At 41.9% G+C, this 14,426-nt stretch overlaps 1 protein-coding gene across 4 annotated transcripts in view; it reads left to right on the top strand.

Annotated features, from left to right (window-relative positions):
- The window catches only part of NOVA1 (NOVA alternative splicing regulator 1), a 120,706-nt gene that overhangs the window by 95,669 nt on the left and 10,611 nt on the right, over positions 1–14,426 (top strand). For 3 of the 4 annotated variants that reach the window (XM_075330334.1, XM_075330338.1, XM_075330335.1), the window contains exons 3-4: positions 6,462–6,628; positions 10,360–10,431. In XM_075330334.1, the coding sequence (XP_075186449.1) occupies positions 6,462–6,628; positions 10,360–10,431 (239 nt within the window). The remainder of the gene's footprint in view (positions 1–6,461; positions 6,629–10,359; positions 10,432–14,426) is intronic. The other variant, XM_075330337.1, reaches the window with a different exon arrangement.

The raw sequence follows: 14,426 nt of genomic DNA, 5'->3' as shown, positions 1-14,426 counted from the left end.
GATGTATTAACAGAAGCATACAGTCTAGGTCACGTGAAGTCATTATCCCCCTTTACTCCTCTTTGGTCAGACCTCATCTGGAATATTGTGTCCAGTTCTGGGCTCCACATTTTAAAACGACATCAACAAACTGGAGCAAGTTCAGAGAAGAGTGACCAGAATGGTGACTGGTCTGCAAACCATGTCCTATGAGGAACGGTTACAGGATTTAGGATTGCAAAAGAGAAGACTGAGAGGAGACCTAATAGCTGTCTACAAATGTCTTAAAGGCTGTCACACTGTAGAAAGATCAGTTTTATTCTCATTCTCACCAGGAAAGACTAGAAGCAATGGGATGAAACTGATGGGGAGGAGACACAGATTAGATATTAGAAGAAAAATTATGACAGTGACGGTGATCAATGAGTGGAACAGGCTGCCACGAGAGGTTGTGAGTTCTCCTTCAATGGAAATCTTTAAAAAGAGGTTGGACGGACATCTGTCTGGGATGATTTAGCGAATCCTGCTTTGAGCAGGGGGTTGGACTAGATGACCCAGGAGGTTCATTCCAACTCTAATATCTAATATTCTATGATTCTATGATTCATTGGCATGTAGGAAAGAAAAACACAGGAACAACTAACAAAATGTGCTCCATATTAAAAAAAAAAAAAAAGGAACTTGTACACCCTACCAATATTCTCATCTAGGTTTATATGACAAACCTCATAGAGCAGAAAATATGTTGGAGAGACCTTTACCTGATTCTCACCAAGTTTTAGTAATAACCCATTCTCCAATCCACCTGGGCAAAGAAATCCAACCAGAGATGTCTATAAATTGATTGATGTGTAATAATGAGAAATGACACAGGTAAAAAAAGTATTGAACACATGAAGAAAGAGAGGTGTAGAAATCCATGGCAAGTGGAGACCAGCTGAAGTCTATCAGTAATTAGAAAGCAATCCTGCCACTTAGTGAAAAATAATATCAGCTAGTTCAACCTATGACCTATAAAAAGGTCTCATTACCAAGGTGCCACACAAGCAACTTCTCAAGATGGATAAAACTAGTGAGCTATCTCAAGATCTTTGCAAAACATACTGATGGCATTAGTTACAGAGGAATTGCTAAACTACTGAATGTTCCATGAGGTCTAGATGTGGAAAGAACATTATTTCACCATAAACCAGCTATGACCACTTGCTATCCAGAGGATTTCATACAGAAGAGTAAAAATAATTATCAGAAGAGTTGTCTAAGAGCCATGGACCACCTGTTGGGAGCTACAGAAATAACTGGAATCAGCAGGTACAATTGTTTCAAAGTAAAAAATAATGATGACTCAACCTCCATGTCCTGTATGCACACTCACCACGCAAGACTCCATTGCTAAACAAAAAGCATATTCAAGCACGTTTAAAGTTTCCTCACCAACATTTGGACAAGGCTGTGAAATACTGGGAGAATATTGTCTTGTCAGATGAGATAAAAATTTAACTCTTTGGCTACCATAATAAACACCATGTTTGGAGGCCAAAAGGCAAATCACCCCAAAATATCACATCAACTGTGAAGTGCGGAGGTGGGAGCATCATGGTGTGGGGCTGTTATTCAGCATACAGCACTAGCAAACTACATATCATAAAAGGAAGGATAAATGGTCAAATAAACCATTCATAAAAATCTGCTGCCGTCTATAAAGGATGGTGAAGATGAAACGAGGGTGGACATTTCAGCAGACAATGATCCCAAACACACAGCCAAGGAAACTCTCAAGTCAATTTCAAAGAAAGAAAATAGATCTACTAGAATGGCCGAGCCGATCACCTGAGCTGAATCCAATAGAAAGTTTATTGAAGGAACTAAGGCTCAGAGTTCATAGGAGTCCAAGGGACCTTCATGACTTGAAGAGGGTTCTTATAGAAGGATGATCCAAAATCACATCCGAGCAATGCCAATAGTCTATCCATGCAAGAGATGTCTTGAAGCTTTATCACCAACAAAGGCTTTTGTATAAAGTATTGAATACATTTCAGTAAGTGAGTTCTTTTCACCCTGTATCATGTCTCATTATTACACATAACTTAATTTATCTATCTATTAATTTACATCTATGGTTTGATTTTATTTTTCTGTCTGAATGGAATGGACGGATCGTTACTGAAAACTGGCGAAACATTCACGTGAATAGCACTTTTAGAAATATGTGTACATATATATATATATATATATATACATATATACTGCTTAATATAAAATAAAGGGAACACTTAAACAGCACGATGGTATTTTAGTGTTCCCTTTATTTTTTATGCAATATATATATATATATATATATATAGATATATATAGATATATATATATTACCGTGTGTGTGTGTGTATATACATATATATATATATATATATATATATATATATATATATATATATATATATATATATAGTTCCTTTTTCTTTTTCTTCCTCTTTCTTTCTCGCTCTTTCTCTCTTTCGCTCTCTTTCTCTTTTTCCTTCTTTCTTTCTTTCTTTCTTTCTTTTCTCTTTCTCTTTTTTCTTCTTTCTTTCTTTTCTCTTTCTCTTTTTCCTTCTCTCTTTTCGCTTTCTCTTTTTCCTTCTCTCTTTCTTTCTTTTCTTTCTCTTTTTCCTTCTCTTTCTTTCTTTTCTCTTTCTCTTTTTCCTTCTCTCTTTCTTTTCTCTTTCTCTCTCTCTTTTTCCTTCTCTCTTTCTTTTCTCTTTCTCTTTTTCCTTCTCTCTTTCCTTCTCTCTTTCTTTCTTTTCTCTTTCTCTCCTCTTTTTCCTTCTCTCTTTCTTTTCTCTTTCTCTCTTTCTCTTTTTCCGTCTCTTTCTTTCTTTTCTCTTTCTCTTTTTCCTTCTCTCTTTCCTTCTCTCTTTCTTTCTTTTCTCTTTCTCTCCTCTTTTTCCTTCTCTCTTTCTTTTCTCTTTCTCTCTTTCTCTTTTTCCTTCTCTCTTTCTCTCTTTCTCTTTTTCCTTCTTTTTCTTTCTTTTCTCTTTCTCTCTTTCTCTTTTTCCTTCTCTCTTTCTCTTTTTCCTTCTTTTTCTTTCTTTTCTCTTTCTCTTTCTCTTTTTCCTTCTCTTTGTTTCTTTTCTCTTTCTCTCTTTCTCTTTTTCCTTCTCTCTTTCTTTTCTCTTTCTCTCTTTCTCTTTTTCCGTCTCTTTCTTTCTTTTTTCTTTCTCTTTTTCCTTCTCTTTGTTTCTTTTCTCTTTCTCTCTTTCTCTTTTTCCTTCTCTCTTTCTTTTCTCTTTCTCTCTTTCTCTTTTTCCGTCTCTTTCTTTCTTTTCTCTTTCTCTTTTTCCTTCTCTTTCTTTCTTTTCTCTTTCTCTCTTTCTCTTTTTCCTTCTCTCTTTCTCTCTTTCTCTTTTTCCTTCTTTTTCTTTCTTTTCTTTCTCTCTCTCTTTTTCCTTTTTTCTTTTCTCTTTCTCTCTTTCTCTTTTTCCTTCTCTCTTTCTTTTCTCTTTCTCTCTTTCTCTTTTTCCGTCTCTTTCTTTTTCTCTTTCTCTCTTTCTCTTTTTCCTTCTCTCTTTCATTCTTTTTTCTTTCTCTCTTTTTCTTTTTCCTTCTCTCTTTCTTTCGTTCTTTCTTTCATTCTTTCTTTCGTTCTTTCTTTCTTGCTTTCTCTCTTTTTTCCCTCCTATAACAAATAACATAAATGAATGTATATACATTAATATTTACAATATGCATTTAATCGTGGAGGATTAGACAGGATAAAGGTTACACACTTGCTCCCCTATTTCCCGACCTTTTTACACCCTTTTTTGTTACATGTGTAGCTCTTCCATTGTGATATTTGATTTGTGAATTTGGCATTTTAGTAGAAGGAGGCGCCTCGCTTCTACTGGTAAATATATTGTGTCTCACTGATTTATACTATGGTCTGGGAAGTACTTATCAAGACTTTTTTTTTTTCTTTTGGCTTTATGTGAGCACTTCTCAGCAGCATTTTAATACACCGCTCTGTCCTGTCAGCTCAGTGATGATGATGAAGGACCCTGCTGTTCCTTTCAGACACTAATGAAGGCTGAAAGCTTTTAAACATGACAACATTTTCCCCGAGTTTGTTGATTTACTGCTTTTACTTTTATTACCAATGGTAACCACAGCTCTGGCAGCGTGGCGGGCGTGCGGATCACCGCTGAGAATTGCTATGCCACTTTATGGCGGCAAAAAGCACTAAAATAAAGGGAGATAATTCTTCTTCTACTCACTGACTGTTTTCTAGCAAACGATATTGATGGTGTCTGTCTTTCCAAAACTGGAAGTGTGTACATATATACAGAATATCTGTTCTGTATTAATTGGAGTGATTTGCTTTTCCTGTACAGAGCGGCTTTGCTCGGTGGATTTCCTCCCCTGACGGTGCTTCATCGCGAGCACGGCGCACAAGTGTTACAACAAGCAATTGTCCACTATGCGCTACGGCTTCACTTTCTTTTGCACCAGTTTTCATAAATCCATGAATGCTTTAAAAACAATGTTTCTTTTATTTTGTGATGTTTATATATTGTCTATAGGATCTGACTGCTTTGTTTCCTTGTTTATGTATAGTCTGCGGTATCCTGCCACTGTGCTTGCTTATTTATGTATAGTCTGCGGTATCCTGCCGCTGTGCTTGCTTGTTTATGTATAGTCTGCGGTATCCTGCCACTGTGCTTGCTTGTTTATGTATAGTCTGCGGTATCCTGCCACTGTGCTTGCTTATTTATGTATAGTCTGCGGTATCCTGCCACTGTGTTTGCTTGTTTATGTATAGTCTGCGGTATCCTGCCACTGTGCTTGCTTGTTTATGTATAGTCTGCGGTATCCTGCCACTGTGCTTGCTTGTTTATGTATAGTCTGCGGTATACTGCCACTGTGTTTGCTTGTTTATGTATAGTCTGCGGTATCCTGCCACTGCGCTTGCTTGTTTATGTATAGTCTGCGGTATCCTGCCACTGTGTTTGCTTGTTTATGTATAGTCTGCGGTATCCTGCCACTGTGCTTGCTTGTTTATGTATAGTCTGCGGTATCCTGCCACTGTGCTTGCTTGTTTATGTATAGTCTGCGGTATCCTGCCACTGTGTTTGCTTGTTTATGTATAGTCTGCGGTATCCTGCCACTGTGCTTGCTTGTTTATGTATAGTCTGCAGTATCCTGCCACTGTGCTTGCTTCTTTATGTATAGTCTGCGGTATCCTGCCACTGTGTTTGCTTGTTTATGTATAGTCTGCGGTATACTGCCACTGTGTTTGCTTGTTTATGTATAGTCTGCGGTATCCTGCCACTGTGCTTGCTTGTTTATGTATAGTCTGCGGTATCCTGCCACTGTGTTTGCTTGTTTATGTATAGTCTGCGGTATCCTGCCACTGTGCTTGCTTGTTTATGTATAGTCTGCGGTATCCTGCCACTGTGCTTGCTTGTTTATGTATAGTCTGCGGTATACTGCCACTGTGTTTGCTTGTTTATGTATAGTCTGCGGTATCCTGCCACTGCGCTTGCTTGTTTATGTATAGTCTGCGGTATCCTGCCACTGTGTTTGCTTGTTTATGTATAGTCTGCGGTATCCTGCCACTGTGCTTGCTTGTTTATGTATAGTTTGCGGTATCCTGCCACTGTGCTTGCTTGTTTATGTATAGTCTGCGGTATCCTGCCACTGTGTTTGCTTGTTTATGTATAGTCTGCGGTATCCTGCCACTGTGCTTGCTTGTTTATGTATAGTCTGCAGTATCCTGCCACTGTGCTTGCTTCTTTATGTATAGTCTGCGGTATCCTGCCACTGTGTTTGCTTGTTTATGTATAGTCTGCGGTATACTGCCACTGTGTTTGCTTGTTTATGTATAGTCTGCGGTATCCTGCCACTGTGCTTGCTTGTTTATGTATAGTCTGCGGTATCCTGCCACTGTGTTTGCTTGTTTATGTATAGTCTGCGGTATCCTGCCACTGTGCTTGCTTGTTTATGTATAGTCTGCGGTATCCTGCCACTGTGTTTGCTTGTTTATGTATAGTCTGCGGTATCCTGCCACTGTGCTTGCTTGTTTATGTATAGTCTGCGGTATCCTGCCACTGTGCTTGCTTGTTTATGTATAGTCTGCGGTATCCTGCCACTGTGTTTGCTTGTTTATGTATAGTCTGCGGTATCCTGCCACTGTGCTTGCTTGTTTATGTATAGTCTGCGGTATCCTGCCACTGTGCTTGTGTGTTTATGTACAGTCTATAGTATCCGACTACTTTGCTTGACTCATAGTTGTTTATATCGTAAGAGAAACCCCCCCACAATCAATAATAGGATATATATGGTTTTCAAATAATAAATTATATTGTAAACCTGATTAATGTCTTCATTTTATTAATGAAATCACCTTTACTAGTGGTTTAAATCAAATATTTTGTACATTTCCCCTCTATGTTGATAACATTTTCTTTTTTTCTGGATCTAAGTGTAAGATGAGATTTTTATTAAGAATCACCTTCTCTTTACAGGTACCACAGAGCGGGTCTGTCTGATCCAGGGCACAGTAGAAGCTCTCAATGCTGTCCATGGCTTCATTGCAGAGAAAATCCGAGAAATGCCACAGAACGTGGCTAAGACGGAACCGGTCAGCATCCTCCAACCACAGACTACGGTGAACCCTGACCGTATCAAACAAGTATGTGTCTAAAATCCAGAGATTTGTATTCAGTGCCATTGACTGTGATCTCACAACCTTGCCCTAAGCCAAATTTAGATCCCCCAAAGTGGCTGAAGTTAATCACATTGCCAACTAACCCCATAGGTTACATTTTCTTTCTCTATGACTATGACTAGGGTTGCTTAGCTGATCCGATAGGACTTTCCAGTTCTGCATTTCCAATTTTTATAGTATTCGGAAGTGTTCCCCTACAATACCCTCACTGGCTGTTGGCTCATACCTTCAGGCCACTTGTCTTTACCATTGATTGAGTTGTGTGACACTTCTAATTGAGACCTAACCTTGTAATGAGCAGAACCCTATAGGAATGTCCCATATTTCCATGGGGTTGTGCCCCATTCGCCTTAATGGACTAAGCTTCATCACCAGACACAGGTAGACGTCTGTGTATGATGGAGATCTTCTGACTCCATTGATTGCTCATCGATGGCTGGTCCTAAGCATAAGCCATTGTGTGACAGCCCCTGCAGTATTAGGCTCTGTGCGCACTAGAAAAGTGATTTTTCTCAAGAAAATTTCTTGAGAAACTTCTGGGAGTTGAAGATTTCCGCACCTGCGGAAAAATCCGCGGGAAAAACGCATGCGGATTTGCCGCGAATTTGCCGCGGATTTACCGCGGATTTACCGCAGGTTTGTCCCTGCGGTTTTGCATTAAATAATATAGATAATCGATAGACAGATAATGGATAGAGTGAAAGATGGATAGATGAATAGATAGATAGGCCTGTTTCACACGTCAGTGATTCTGGGACGTTTGTGCTTTTTTTTAAACGTACCAGAATCACTGACATACGCAGACCCATTATAATGAATGGGTCTGCTCACACATCAGTGATTTTTCACTGCACGTGTCTCCGTGCGGCGTACCCGCGTGTGCGTGATTGCCGCACGGAGACATGTCCATTTTTTTCTGGCATCACTGATATCCCACGGACCACGCAGTGGTGTGATCCGTGAAACACGTGCCAGAAAAAAACGTGCTTTTAAAATAAAAAACATTTTTACTCACCCGGCTTCAACGGCGCTCTCTGCAGCCCGTGCAGCTTGCTGCTTCTAAACCGGCTCATTATTGTCGCGCATATTCATGATGCACGACACAGCCGACCCGGAAGCAGCTGCTTCGGGGGTCAGCGCCGGCCGGATGCTGCACCGCGGGAGCGATCAGCACCATGGACAGCGGGAGCGGGCACAGGTGAGTTGATTTCTAAGTGCAATCACGGGCCACGGAGAACGGAGCCCGGATTGCACTTAGACAACCCACGTGTGCCGTAATTCACGGCACACGGAGGGACATGTGCGTGTTTTACACGCCAGTGAAAAACGTCAGTGTTTTTCACTGACGTGTGAAACGGGCCATAGATAGATAGATAGATGAGAAAGACCTATATAATGTTTTACCCCCTGCATATTCTAAGCTGGCACCCTTTAGTGACTTTCATGTGGCACTAAAGGGTGCTTAGCCTTGTATTTAGCCATAAAATAAATAAATAATTAAAAAAAAAACGACGTGAGGTCCCCCCATCTTTTGTAGCCAGCTAGGGTAAAGCAGACGGCTGCAGCCTGCAAACCACAGCTGGCAGCTTCACCTTGGCTGGTAATCCAAAATAGAGGGCACCCCACGCTGTTATTTTACAATAAATAAATAATTTAAAACAAAAAACGTGGGGTCCCCCCCAAATTGCATCACCAGCCAAGGTAAAGCGAACAGCTGTGGTCTGGTATTCTCAGACTAGGGAGGTCCACTGTTATTGGACACTCCCCAGCCTAAAAATAGCAGGCCGCAGCCTCCCCAGAAGTGGCGCATCCATTAGACGTGCCAATCCTGGCGCTTCGCCCCAGCTCATCCCGTTGCCCTGGTGCGTTGGCAAACGAGGTAATATATGGGGTTGATGCCAGATGTGTAATGTCACCTGGCATCAAGCCCTGGGGTTGGTGAGGTCAGGCGTCTATCAGATACCCGACATCACCAACCCAGTCAGTAAGAAATAAAAAATAGACAACAAAAAAGTTTTATTTGAAAAAACACTCTCCAAAACATTCCCTCTTTAACCAATTTATTGAAAAGAACAATCAATTCCACGTCCGGCGTAATCCAATAAGAGGGGGGGGCACGGCGATCCATACCATAGTCGCTGTCCCAGTCAATGAAGAACAGAATGTTCCCCATTGGCTGGGAGAGCAATGCAGTGACCTGAGCTAACATCAATAGGTCAGCCCAGGTCACTGCAGGGGATGACGAGCGCTGCTGTCAGGAGCATAGATGAGATCATTACCTTCTGTGATCATCTCCTGTACTGCTGACGTCAGCGCTGTCACTGACTTCTATGCCCGCCGCGTTGTCAGAAGTATCGCGAGAGCCCGTGACGTCACCGCTAGTGACAGTCTCGGGCCGCTCGCGAGACGGGCATAGACAGCAGTGACAGCGGTGACGTCAGGAGGCAGGAGATCGTCACAGCAGGTAATGATCTCACCTCCTGACAGCAGCGCTCGTCATCCCCGCGGCTCCCTGCACTGCAGGGTGTCAGTGTCTGCCTGCGCTGCCGCGTGACAGGCTGCTGACACTGCGGGCAGACACTAACACCCTGCAGTGCAGGCAGCCACGAGGCTGGAGCGGGACACAGACTGCACGGGCACCTGGAGGTCGCACGGAAGTGCTTCTGTGCGGCGTCCAGGGAGTGTGACGTCTGTGTTTACTCTGCTCCGCTTCCTCTTCCTGGCATAATGACATCACTTCCTGCAAAACCGCAGGCAGCGATGAGCATTACCGCAGGTAAATCGCGGCTATACCGGGGGTATACCGCACATCATTTGCTACCTGCGGTATACCCCCGGAATTTCGCGATTACATTACAGTGAATGGAGGGAAATTCCGGGGGTATACCGCAGGTACCTGCGGAAAATAATGGACATGCTCATTTTCTCAAGAAAGTTTCTCGAGAAAATTTTCTCAAGGAAATTTCTTGAGAAAAATCCGCAGCGTGCACACAGCTATTTTTTTTTCTCATAGGATTTGCTGGGAAATGTCTGCACAAAGATTGCAGACATTTCTCAAGAAATTTCCGCAGCAAATCCGCGGGTAAATCCGCGGGCAAAACGGCCTAGTGCGCAGAGAGCCTTAATATGTTTTACGCTCTCTTTATTAGTTTTTTACCACATTTATTGCAGAATGTACATAGCTGGGCCACCTCACCCAGTACGGGGCGCTGTAATCATGCACTTGGTATTGTATAGCGATAAATTGCTGATGTTCACTTAGCGCCAAAGCTAGCTCCTTGGCAGATCAGAAGCCCTAACGTCCAGCTAGGCCATGGTGCACGGCACTATATATGAAGACAGTGCTTTTCTATAGGTTTAGTTTCTAAGTATATCACTCAGAAGTGTCGTTATTGTATATAGGATATCTCCTGTTGTCTCTTACCATGGTGGGATTTTCTTTTTTTTTTTTAACTTTCCTGCTGAAACTGATATGATTTCTATCACTAATCCAATCTCATCCATCCTCCTCTCACCCTTGCTGTTCCTGGGAATGCTTTTCCTTTTTTTTTTTATTTTCCTCCCCTACTCTTTGGTTTTAACTCCTTCGGTGCCAGACAAGCCTATTTTTCCAAAAGGTCGAGGCTGGCAGTGAAGGGGTAAATTTATTACTCAAGCTGATTGAATTCTGCTTCTGACCCTGCTTTGTTCTGCAGACATTGTCATCATTACCACCAGCCACCAAGTCCTCTCCATCTGACCCCATGACCATCTCCAGAGCCAGCCAGGTACAGTACCATTCTCCATTTTTCATGTTATTCACATAAGGGAGTGCAGCGCCATCAACATACCAGGGCTCATCATCATGGGCAGAATAATTTAGAGCTAGGCAATATAGTGATCAGGTCATGATGTGAAGCATTACACATGGGTTAGATTCCGGAAGGTGACCTCTGATTAGGCATGTAGAGAGGAATAGACCATTATTTCAATGCCCACTAGTGATGGGCAAATAGTAACTATTCCTATTCAGATAATGCTTACCGAATACTGAGTACTATTTTAGTATTTGGCTCGGTAAAAAAAATGTTTTTTCCCATTGACTTGCATTATGTTTTTTTATTCGTGACAAATACCAGAATAATACTTTGGGATTGGTTACCAATAATCCGAAAACGAATAGTTACTATTCGCTCATCTCTAATGCCCACATATACATTTGGGATGAAAATAATTGGCAATGAATAGTAAGTTGAGCATTGTACTGCATGAGCAATGTAATGTATGTAAATTAAGAAAAACATTCTCTGTTTTCTTATAGTAGATTTAGCAGGGTCCAGTGATTATTATACATAGAACATGCTGGTTATCTCTAATGCATTTCATCAGGGTATCCAGAACTGGCAATTCAAACTGGGGCTCCGGGGAGGATCACCCAAGATTTAGCATACATAGATGCTGAGAATAGAGGGATGTAGAGAAGTTAGAAATTGTGATCATTTCTGAATAAGATCTAGGATATTGCAAGATCTTGAGTACTACAGTACATAGCCAAATACATATAGGATGCACCATACACAGTATTTATTGCCATTTACTATAAAGCAGTTGACATGTTTCTAATGATTCATTACTTCCATTATTTTTGCATTGATTTCATTATTTTTAATTTGTTTTAATTAGATTTATTGCAACTTGTATATTTATTTTACGTGTTTTCTATGGTAAGATAAAAAGCCTGGTAAAATACAGTTACTGATTCAGTACCAACTTTCCCATACGTATTAATGACCTAAATGAGATGAATCAGATCTATCGGTGCTGAAAGGGGTAGTTCAGTGGTTTGCAATAGTGGCCACATCCCTGTAAAAACTTATAAGAAAGGCTTTTTCTTACACCTTGTTCAGCCAATTCTGCCTGAGTGGCGCTAATGTGGTCCGCTCATCCCCATGAAGTGAGCCCCGGGTTCTGTGACATCCAAGGTCCGGTGATGTCACGTCAACTTCCAGTTGACCCCACCTCACCGCGGCCAGTCCCAGTCTTCCTGAGTGACTGGGCTGTAGGCGGTGTTTCACCGCTCATCAGAGCCCAGCATGTCGCCTGCTCTCTCCTTCACTACAGAGCGCCACAAGCAGGAACGATGCTGAGCTGTGATGAGCGGCGAAACACCACACACAGCCCAGTCACTCAGGAAGACTGGGGCTGGGCTCAGTGATGTCGGGTCAACTGGAAGTTGACGTGACATCACCGGATCTCATAGGTCACGGAGCCCAGGGGGATGAGCAGACCACAATAGTGCGCCGTTCAGAGGCAGAATTGGCTGAACAAGGTATTTAGAAAAAGCCTTCCCTATTGGGTTTACAGAGATGTGGCCACTGTTGCAGAGTAGTGAATCACCTCTTGAATGATCACATCATTACGTAAAACAAGAAGTAGCTAAATCTAATGGCGACCTAAAGCCCACTATTCACATTAGAATAATATCAGCTGAACCCGTTGATATCGACAGGTTCAGCCGATAGTCAGGGGTCCCCAGATAACTGATCGTCTTGGACATGTTTGGTGATGGCTCTATCGTTGGCTAAACACGAGAGATAGGCTGAACGAGAGCTCCTGTGTATGGGAAAGCTGGCCAAGATAGTTGCTGACTGAACAAAGCTCCATCCGAAAGCCATCTAATGTGCATGGACGGTTTAAGTCTCCGACCAATTGAATGTGTTAAACTCGTCACCAGCACATACTGTTGGCCTCTCTTTATTTTCCAAGAAGTGCCTATTAACAAAAACTAACCATGAATTTTATTAGGCGTATTGAATATGTTAGAGGCTACTTTCTTAGGAAACGCTATAGCCTGTCAATTCCTGAGTGTTATAAAACCATATTGAGAGGTCCGATCCATACAGTACGTGTGATGGCAGCGACACTCATTCATTCATGTAGCATAAAGATTTTGTATTTCGTAGTTAAAGGGAACCAGTCACCATGAAAATGGCATCCAGTCTGCAGCCACCATGTTACAGAGCAGGTGGAACTGAGGAGATTGATATATAGTTTTGTGAGAAAAGATTCACTTCAACTTGTAATGTATTTATTTAAAGGGAACCAGTCAGGTGTAATATGCAGCCAGAACCACGTTCAGTTCTGGGTGCATATTGCTAATCCCTGCCTAACTGTTCCTGTATCTGGTAGTATAGATAAAAAGCATTTCTAAAGATCCTTTATGATATGCTAATGAACGTAGGGACTAGTTGCAAGGGCGTTAGTTTCCTCAGACTAGTCCAGCCTCTTATGTTAAAACGCCCACAGGGGCGTGCTAACATACGCTATTCAGTGCCCATTGCCCAACGTCCTCAACGGTGCCACGTATACCTATGTTTGTTGTCACCGCTTCAGATGCCGGATTTAGGGTCAGTGCGCATGATCAGAAGTCCCGGCACTTCCGGTCATGCACACTATGAAGCCGGGTATATGCGTCCTGGCTTAGGGAGGTCTAGTGCGCATGACCACAAGTGCTGTAAACTTATGATCATGTGCACTGATCATAATACCTTCATTTGAAGAAGTTACACTGACACAGGTACACGAGTCACTGCTGATGATGCTGGGCAATGGGCATTGAATAATATGTTAGCACGCCCCTGTGGGCGTTTTAACATGCTAAGAGGGCAGACTAATCGAGGGAAATAACGCCCTTGTAACTACTCCCTGGCCTCATTAGCATATCATAAAGGATCTTTATAAATACTTTTTCTAAAGATCTCTTTATCTATGCTACTAGATACAGGGACGGTTAGGCAGGGATTAGCAATATGCACCCAGATCTGCTCCTGGTTCTGGGTGCATATTGGACCTGACAGGTTCCCTTTAATCCTCTGCTTTTTTTGATTTTGGGTCCAGTGGACGGTTCCCAACTGACAGACAGCTTTCTTTGTATAAATGTGCATATAGAGATAGCTGTCAATCACTGATAGGACCACCCACTTGCCCGAAAATCCCAGAAAAATTAGAGGTATAAATGATTCAAAACGCAAGTTACACTGAATTTATTCTCACACACTATATATCAATCTGCTCCATTAGATGGGACCTGCATGGAGATATGACTGTTTTCATGGGGGCAGATTCCCTTTAAAGAATATGCCTGATTAAGATTTCACCCATTTGTTCCAATATCATTTGATTTACTAAGTAATTTTTTCTTTTTTGTTTGAGGTGCAAAAAACTACATAAACCAGTTGCCCGGCATTCCCTAGATTACTTCTGCATTACACTATACTTAATATCAAGTACTGATCACTAGAAGACCTCAGCTTTGGTTACGAGCATAGCATGTCGCAAGGACGGCCGTGCACCCCCCACCCCGTGCCGAGGTCACTACTGATAACCAGGCAGAGCTAATTAGATCAATCATTTCATTACAATGTTACATTACAGTCAATTACACTCTGCGCTCTTTGGTCCTGCCAGCGATTTTGTAATTTATGGGTGTTCTTTTGCCTTCAAGCGCCTGTCAGAAGCTCCTCTCGCTGCCTCTGTCCCCCACCAGGGTAGTGCTCAGCCTACAACCCTTTTCCAAGAAATTAGGGTTTTTTTCCTCCTATTGTCATACTGTACAGAGTGAAAATTATGATGGCCTAGATAGCATGAGGTTTTAAATCATGACCGCTATCAAACCAATGGCATCCGGTAAAATAATTTTGTCTATAGAAATTCACCACTAAGAAGTAAAGGTTTTAGTTCAATCCATTATCTGTTATACTTCAAAATTCGGAAATCATCTGAC

This window comes from Anomaloglossus baeobatrachus, chromosome 12 (genome assembly GCF_048569485.1).
Source record: "Anomaloglossus baeobatrachus isolate aAnoBae1 chromosome 12, aAnoBae1.hap1, whole genome shotgun sequence".
NCBI lineage: Eukaryota > Metazoa > Chordata > Amphibia > Anura > Aromobatidae > Anomaloglossus > Anomaloglossus baeobatrachus.
This window is presented reverse-complemented; position numbering and strand designations above follow the sequence as displayed.